Below are 9,330 nucleotides of genomic sequence, written 5' to 3' on the forward strand. Positions count from 1 at the left end.
AGACTTGGTTAGAAACGGTGGCTGCAAATCTAACCCAGGAGGTTCGATGCTCCAGCGAAGGTCTGGTCTCAACTGGAGGCTTAAGTACTGGCAGTCCTCATTAACCCGAATCTGGATCACCTGTGAAAGTAAAAAACTGGAGGAGCTGCCCCAAGGCGGGGCTAAAACTCCAGATCCCTACACCAGCATGTTGAACATTTGGTGAAATACTGTTAAATTCATTAAAGTTGCTTAGCTGTCAAGAACAGAGCCCTTGTTTTATTCTATGTAGCAAATGTATTTAGACATAAACAGCAGATGCGAAAACACACTAGTATAAAAACATATTTCTAACAAGACTTTATTAAGTCTTACTCATTTGAAATAATAATAATAATAAAAACTCCACAGAGGAACCTGATGCTGTTTAAAACTGGCATTACATATGCATGAATGATGCAGTCATTAGTATCACTGGTTACCTCATCTGCTGATTTCCATTGATGCTGCCAGATCAATATGTCAGATACCAAACAATCAAATGGGACAAGGAGCTTCTTTTCCACTCTATGTCTCGAGTAAGGGTAGCTTGTTATACCCCACAGCTGAAAAATTGAGCTTTAAATCAAGTAAAGCGACATCTCTGCATGCACACACACAAAAGAAAATTAGCACATTTTCTTCACTGTTGGATCTCACTGAGACAAAGGTTATAGCCAAACCAAGTTAGGTCAATTGCTATACTGGTCTGTAGGGAAATTTACTTTGCCTTGTATGGATAATACATATTATTGGGCGACATGGATTTGAAACCCCCAGGTCAATTACAGGCAGAACAAGGATGTATTTCTTTAGGACGTGCATTTAAGTCATGGTTGTTCAATATGATATAATAGAAACTGCTTTGTTTGCTCACCAACATTTTTTCTTCTATTTTTTAAAATATTTTGCAGCTATTTACTGTTACTTTTACATATCACAACATGGTCAAAACTGTGCATTTTCAACAGCTGTGAATGAAGATTATAGTGTCTGTGATATGATTATGGCTTAGGGCATGCACGCACACACATGCAGATTATTTATACATCTCTATGCAGCGTTCATTGAAAAAAAATGTACTCAGCTCACCTTGTGTCAAGCAGAACATCCAAACCAAGACAAATCCAAATCCGTACCCTGACCAGGTGGATAAAGTCATGGATGCAGTGCAGGAGTGGAGGTCAGTGTTCTGTCCTGGAGAAGACAGAGATTTCCTCTGCTTGCATTTAATTTTTCACCAAACCAGATAGAGAGAGAAATTTAGCACTTTCCAAGCCCTGAGGAGTCCGAGTGTCTGCCTCTGCCTCGGCGAAGCTCGTACACTGAATGATCCAATCGTGAGACTCCAGTGAGAGAGAGAGCCAACCAGTCAGTCAGTCAGCTCAGCAGCCAGTCAGGAAAAGAGACAAGGAGGAAGAAGATGGTTGAGTCAAGAACTCTAACACCCTCAGATGAACAAGATGTTAAAAGAAATTGTTTGATCACATTAAAAAGAACACTAACAACTAAAAAAAAATCCTCTTCTTTTTTATGCCACTTGTAATGGGAGAGAAAAAAAAGAAAAAGAAAGAACTGGTCAGTCTGTACAAAGATGAAAACAAACAATAAAGGCCCTAGTGTGGTCCTTTTCCAGCTGGGACGAGCACATCAATCAGGATTTAATCCTAATTGATAATCCATCACTTCTAATCAGAGGCCGATCACAATGTGTTAAAAGCCCAGGTGCTAAATGGGATGGCACACCAGAGGTTCAGGCTAAAGTCAGTGTGTGTCAGAGAGAGAGAGAGAGAGAGAGAGAGAGAGAGAGAGAGAGAGAGAGAGAGAGAGAGGGAGAAACGCCAAAGGACTCTGTCTCTCTCTCTCACACACACACACACACCAGACACACACAGTTTCCAAATAGGGCAGGTTATCTGTGCTTGGTGTATCCCTACACTCTCGCGCAGGGGAGAAAATTCGATCTAATCAAGAATTAAAGACTAAATCCTTTCTTAGAGTCTGTAATGCCAGAGGATAAGGCAGGCTTTGTGCTAAGCCCTCATTCCATCCCCACCCAAAGCAACATATGGTCCCGCCTGATAGATGGCTGCCAACGACCGCTATCATTCTCATTAAGACATATTTACAGTGGAACGTGCAGATTTCTCCACATTGCAAAGGAATGTCGGAAGCAAAACATCATTACAGCTCATTTACAAAGCAAACAATGGCTAATCATGTAGCAACACCAGATGTTAGTTCAAAGTCAGTGTAACAGTGTGGAAGAGTTTTGTGCTTTTATTTCTGATTCATTGTTTGAGTGACTGTGTATCTGTGGCAGGGGTGGCTAATCCTGGTCCTCAAGGGCCACCATCCTGCATGTTTTCCTTGTTTCTCTGCACCAACACACCTGATTTGAATCAATGGGTGATTAACAGGCTTCTGCAGAACATGAAGAGGTAATTTAACCACTGAATCAGGTGTGTTGAAGCAGGGAAACAAGGAAAACATGCAGGATAGTGGCTCTCGAGGACCAGGATTGGCCACCCCTGGTGTAAGGCATATCGGACATTCCAAACCATCTAATCCAACCCTGAACAGCATATATTTGTGTAATTTGCAGTCCTTTTTCAGTGCACACAACATTCTTGAAAGGTTTCAGTCCGGTTTTGAAGCAGAAACTTTTCATTGAAGTTGTATTGGCCACTGATTCAGGAAACTCTGCCATTCTTTCGCTTTTAGACCTCACAGCTGCCTTTCGACACAGTTGAACACAGCATCCTCTCTCTGCTGGAGCACTTTGGCATTAAAAGCACTGCACTGGAGTGCTTCGAGTCTTACTTGCCTGACAGGAGTTTCTCTGTAAGCCTGGGAGGATTTGTTTCCTCCTCAGCCCTTCTCACATATGGAATTCCCACAGGGCTCTGTTCTTAGGCCAATTTTATTTTTCATTCACATGCTCCTCATAGGCTGCATCCTAAAAAAAATAAACCTCTCTTTTAATTCATATTCAGACAACACTCAAAACTAGTTTCAGTTGAAGAACAGTTTTTCTTTTTCATTGAAACCACCGTTCGCCTGTCTCACTAAAATCAAAGTTTAGATAGCTTCAAACTTCTTCAACTTCAATAAGATTAAAACTGATTATTTTTGGACCCGTTATGACCGCAGCACCTCTCCTACAGATCTGGAGCCTTTTGTAAAATCTCACATAAATGATTTGGGGGTGATATTTGATTCAAATTTAAACTCTGAGAAACAGATTAGTTTGGTACATCCCATTATTTCCTTTTTCTTAAAGGAATTCATAAAAAAATGTTTTGTAAAGCCAGAATGTTTAAATGAAGTTGTTTGATGTAATTTCTAGGATTCTTTTTACCCTACAAAATGAGCAACTAAGTGATTCTGTAAGATGGGACACACACATAAAGGGTCGAAAATATATGTTAAGATACTTTAAAAAGTGGAATTTTAAAGACATCAGGGTTTAATAGCATCTGGAGAAGTATGATTTTTTTATGCAAGGCCAAAAAACATCTACATGTGGTAGAACTGTACTGATTACAAATTTATTTCCAAGATTTAAAACTAATCACAATTTTGTGTTAGAAAAATAAATGATAGCAAGTTGGCTGCAAGTCACGGTTTATGGGATTTTGCAAATCCCACAAACTTGATATAGAACTTGAGAGATTCTTTAAAAAAAATATGAATTGCATTGAGGCATTAAACAGGTTTTTAAGGAAGAGTGGTCAATTGTTGAGAGCAAAAATGAGGAAAACATGTATTTCCAGCATGTTCTTTTGTTTTTGTGTACTTAAAGTGTAATTTAAAAATAAATGAATACACAAATCTTCTGTTCTGCTCAGTGTTGTTTATCTAAATGTAATAGTGGTTGATGTCAAACACACTCAGTGGTTTAAGTGTCCGATTTATTACGAGCAGAGGTAATGAATCTGCAACATCTTCTTTTTGCATTAGTATCACTGTTGAACTGGAAGCTGTGAAGCATGAAAGAGCAGCTCTTGCAAAAGTCCCAGTGTGCTGACGGTCACATGCAATTTTTGTCTCAACCTTTCCCCCTCTACTTCATTCCGCAGCCTTTATTCTTTTTTTATTCTGCTGAGCTGCTCGAGTCTTTGAGTGATAAAACCATGAAAGACGGAGTGAGAGAAGAATGGACCCCAAACTGCTCCTGACTTAACTTTTCACACACAATAGCTGCTTTAAATACCCTTGAAGTCACTGCCAGTGGCTGGTTTCGAGTGACAGTGACAAAAATAAGGAGGAGTACACGCCTCTAAATTCTTGATGAAATTGCAATTAAGACATCAGAAGAAGAACTGAGCCTGAGGCCGTGCAAGTGACAGGCGAAAAGAAACAACAAGGATGTGGTGAGGAAATACATGAAAACTTAATTCAGCTCTGCAGGGTTTAATTCAGGGCACGTGTCTTTGCATATAACCTTGCGGTAACATTATAGGAGAGATGAAACTGAAAATAGCCTTTAAGTATGTAAGCGCTGCCCAGCAGGGTCTCTGCAGCGTTAATGAGCAGTAATCCAGCACTGTTTGCTCATTTTCACTCACAAACATGAAAAAATATTCAGATATGCAACAGCATCAGCTATAATGTCCAGAAACTAAATGAAGTTTTAGTTTGAAATTTGTATGCCTTTGCAATTCATCTGGAAGCAGAAATTCTCAGGGGTCTTTTACTTGCATTTGAGGACCTTTTTTTGTACATTTTTCATGTCTTGTTATTATCACCCTAATGCTGGCACTAGCTGTAAGATTAGCTGCCTTAAAGCTAAACTGCCTTTTAGCACCCGGAATATCAAATAATTGAAAGTTTAGCCAAATGTTCGTGTCTATGCAGTTTTATACTAAAAAGGAGTGCAGCACTGAATAATACTTATATGGCAAAAGAGTTGTTGAAGCAAAAAGCTTAAGCTCAGTTGTGGAAATGCAAGCACTTTAGAATTTTGCTTTACTGCTCTGCAAAAGACAGTTTTCATCATTTTTTGGGTGAATTGCAGAGTGTGCTATTACATAAATTCCTCAAATACACTGTTGCCGTTTGTCCATGCATTTGAAACAGAAAATAATGCATTTTTTAAAATTTCCATTAAATACTGATCATTGTAATTCATGGCCTAGCATTCCTTGAAGGAATGCATGTTGCTGGATGCCTTTCATGATAGAGACATTAATTCAAGATGGCCACCACAGCCACATCTCATGACGTCTGTTAATGCTTGGAGTATGTGTTGAGGATGACTCTCAGCTACTGGCACATAAGCTTTATCTCATTGTCTGTAATTATGAGTAAAGAAGCCATTTTTGTGATGGCAAAATTAGCTGTTGTAGCCTTTTTGAAATGGGTAGACTTCAAATTATTTTTTTTCTGAAAATCTAAAATCCAACCAATGGTTCATGAAATAATTTGCTAACAGACAGGACAATGTTGACAGTAACAGTTAGTTTTAAGTGAAACTGTTGTGCAATGGATAGCACTCTGAGTATGTGTTGTGAATGACTCTTAGCTACACTCACACCAAATTTGAGCTCGGTATCTGTAAAATTTGTTCCTGTTACTGTTACAATATGTGCACTTTCCACTTTCTTGTAAGCTGCAAGATGGGTGAGCTGAGAGGAACTACACGGGTGAGATGATTATAAGACTTCTCTAGCATGTAGAGCACTACCTTGTGCAGCTTCTTATCTGCCTTCAGGGCATCTCAGTGTGTCCAATCACTGGCCACATAGTTTATGCGTGACTGCTTCTATCTCTGTGCCCAGGAGCCTGAAGGTAACCCCTCAGCCCCTAACTCCATCTGCTGCAGCCACTGACGGTGGTACTATTACATTCACCGTGCAATGCCAGTCCAATGAGCTCAAACGCCATCCTTTGCTCCTCTTATTTCACCCCCTCAAGCCTTAAATTGCTCCACCAGGTTATTTACAGCAACATAACACACACTGGTTGCTGGTCCACAGACATGCTGGAAGATGTACTGTGTTGTAACATTTCCTGGCAACAAGGATGCAAATTTTCACAAGCTAATTGACAGTAATTCTCTCATCTCATCATTTCAAAAGCTTCAACGCCAATTGGACATGACTCACAAAGAGCTATTTAAACCAGTTTGATGAGCTGTTATCAGTTTTCAGAGATTAATTTGCCTCTTGGATGTAAAATGGCCTGTCATGGAAAATCAAAACAGCATTTCAATTCTTCCTGCAGGGACTTGCCTGCCTGACTTGATACAGTACATCAGTCGCAACACTAATTGGATATTTGGAGTATTTTTAAAAGATCTCCTGAACCCAGGGCCAGCGTTTTGGAGAGCAGCTGATAAATAATTGAATGACACAGATAGGATTGGAGAAATATTTAAATGCTAGCCTTATTTAAAGGCTTATCTTTACAAACCATCAGCTCAGTATCTTAATTTAAATTCCCCCCCTCAATCTCCAAGGCTTAGAGAGGCAGCATCTGTTACACTCACCCATCTTTATGAAAATCCAACCTGAGTCTTGTTGACATCTGTTTCACTCAGTGTCCATTTTCTCAGTAAAAGCCTGGTGGATTTGTGCTCAAACAAAAACCGTGCTTTAATCGACACACCTTACACCGGTTTCTCTTTACAGCTTCTGTTTCTTCTGCAAGTTGTAGATAACATCTACACCAATCAGAAGTAAAATTTGCATTTAAATCTAACTTTTTCAACTCAACATGTCCAAGCTGAAATGTCAAAAGCATTACCTCATGCTATTGTATGACTTTTATGAGCCTATTTTTCTAAAATTTAGAATTATTCCTTTATTTTTGTTGACATTAAGACAGACTGTTGTCTCCACATGAGCCTATTACCTGTTCCACCTCAGCTCCGTAAGATGTTTTATTATCACTGACAATGAGTCCCACCACTGTAGTGTCATCAGCAAATTTAAAGACCTTGATTGTGCTGGATTTAACAGTAGAGTCATGTGCCAGCAGAATAAAGAGCAAAGGACTGAGTACAGATCCTTGAGGAACCCCTGTGCTCAGTATGATATCATGAACTGTGGTTGTCTTCCTGACGGGAATCCCAAAATCCAGTCAGTTATAAAGAGATTAGGAAAGAAAAATATGTAGTTTGGCAAGTTTTACTTTACTTTAAAACAATTATCACCTCTCATGGATAACTTCATACATCTTTTTGTACACTATCATATTTTTGCCATTGTCATGGCAAAAATAAAACAGATTATTTTCTTGGAAGGAAATAAGCAAGACTTGAAGTAGCTAAATGGTAATTTGTGTTCTTATTGTTGTGGTGTTGTGCAAACCTAGTGAAGGGGACATTCTATCATCTTGACAGCATGAAAACAAACAAACAAACAAAAAACTACAATAAATACAGAGAGTAAAATACTGGATGTCCATATGTTCAGCTGAGGAAAACAGTCACAGTAATTAAGGTGATGACAAAAGAACCAGTTAGAGTCAACAGCTGTATTGATGAGGGGAGAGAATGAGCTAATCTAAAACTGCAAGACAGAATGTGGTGAAGAGGTCATCAGGTCATCAGATCTTTATTTTCCCTGATGACACTAATCTTTTCCTACAAGTTGACAATCAGAGCAAGCTGGGCTTTTTAGGGAGGGGTGGCTTAAAGGGACTGGACCTAGTCAATTTGAAAAAGCCTGTAATGAGCATGATATGGATTTTCTAAATAACACCCATGTGCACACGTGCTGAAGGAGTCTATAGGACATCGCACAGCTGAGATGAGGAAGGTGCTCAGTTATTTTGACAGGCTTGAGCCCAGGACCTACAACATAATGTAATATATAATAATAAGCCACATAATACATCAGTCATAATCAATATTTAATTTTTATTTGTTTTGTCCATTATATTTCCCTCTTAATGCCTTAATCTACAGTTAATAAAATGACTTTCTCTCATCAATAATTAATTGCATCTTTCTAAAGCTTGTTGTGATGCTTTATTAAACGTATGACAGGGCTCTTTGGGGATTTATGCTCTGCAAGTGGGTGCTACTAATCCAACAGGAGAATTCAGACATACCTATCCTCTGAACACAACTCTCAATAAACACTGACAAAAACATTTAAAGTTTTGCGTAAAAGGTAAATAAGCAACATAACCTTAAGAGAATGACCCACGCCCGCTCTGTGGAGACGATTCAGACAGATTTGGTTCTGTGGGGAAACTGAGAGTTGAGTGTCTGCCAGGAGTTGTGGAGGCTGAACTAGGAGCACATTGATGCCACCATCTGGTTTATTTGGAGGGCTCGTTAAAACCACCATAACCTCCTCACTGAGGCCAGTGCTGTATCCTAATACCCTAATGCTTTTGAACTTCATCAGTTAAATTTCCTATAAGGACAAATGTAGATCTCATTGTTGACAAACATCGCATTCTCAGTTTCCTGAGCAGATTTAGTTCTAATACCCTCCTCTGCCAGGATGTTTGAGAGAACATGAATGGCTTTGGCTCCAAGCTGTTGCCATGGTGTTGATTTATTTACTGTACATCAGCCCACTGGATTAAATTAGAGCAGCACACATTTTGGCTTTCACATGATTGTCAGTGTTAGCATCCAAAGAACACAATCCTACTTTGGGATTAAAAAATTAACATTTAACATTCAAACAACTGATTTAAAAAAGATCAAAATTAGAATGTGTTATATGCTATGAAACAAACCAACTGAAAATGTGTGAACATTTCTTTTCGCTTTACATCTGCCTAATGCTTGGTTCATAGTAAATAATAATTTTACCAACCAATATGTTATGATATATATGACGTTTTTCTTAATAAAGACAGTGTTTTGATAAGTTTTGTTTTTGGGCATCTGTTTTCTAAGAAGGCAACTAGCCTTGCATTTAATTAAAGCCCATATGACATTTGAATTTTTTTAATAAATAATGTTGGTCAAAAAAGAGAAATATAGTTATATAAGTATAGATCATTGGAAACAAATAATTACTTGTAAACTGATTGTGTCAGATCAAACTGCAAAGGAAAAAGAAAAAAAGGACGTAAAACATTGTTACAGAGTGTTCAAGGCTGTCCACTCAAATCTTGACTCAAAAATGTGTTTATTTATTAGTTTTTTAAATTAAAACATGGAGAGCTCTGTTTGGCATTAACAGTAGTAATAGATCAAGTACAAAATTATGCAAGTGTAAGGACCATTCTAACAATTCTTTTTAGGTACGTGTTCTATTGATATAGGCAGAGGTGATTGAAATGTTAAATTTCACAGCACCATAAGCTTTGACATCATGTCTGGGCAATGGTTATTTATTG

At 38.4% G+C, this 9,330-nt stretch overlaps 1 protein-coding gene across 1 annotated transcript in view; it reads right to left on the reverse strand.

Annotated features, from left to right (window-relative positions):
• The window catches only part of LOC119617653, a 14,630-nt gene extending 12,876 nt beyond the window's left edge, over positions 1 to 1,754 (reverse strand). The window contains exon 1 of the mRNA XM_037979332.1: positions 1,111 to 1,754. Coding sequence (XP_037835260.1) covers positions 1,111 to 1,180 — 70 coding nt within the window. The 5' untranslated portion in view covers positions 1,181 to 1,754. The remainder of the gene's footprint in view (positions 1 to 1,110) is intronic.
• Positions 1,755 to 9,330: the final 7,576 nt, after the last annotated feature.

This window comes from Kryptolebias marmoratus, linkage group LG14, assembly GCF_001649575.2.
Source record: "Kryptolebias marmoratus isolate JLee-2015 linkage group LG14, ASM164957v2, whole genome shotgun sequence".
Classification (NCBI taxonomy): Eukaryota; Metazoa; Chordata; class Actinopteri; order Cyprinodontiformes; family Rivulidae; genus Kryptolebias; species Kryptolebias marmoratus.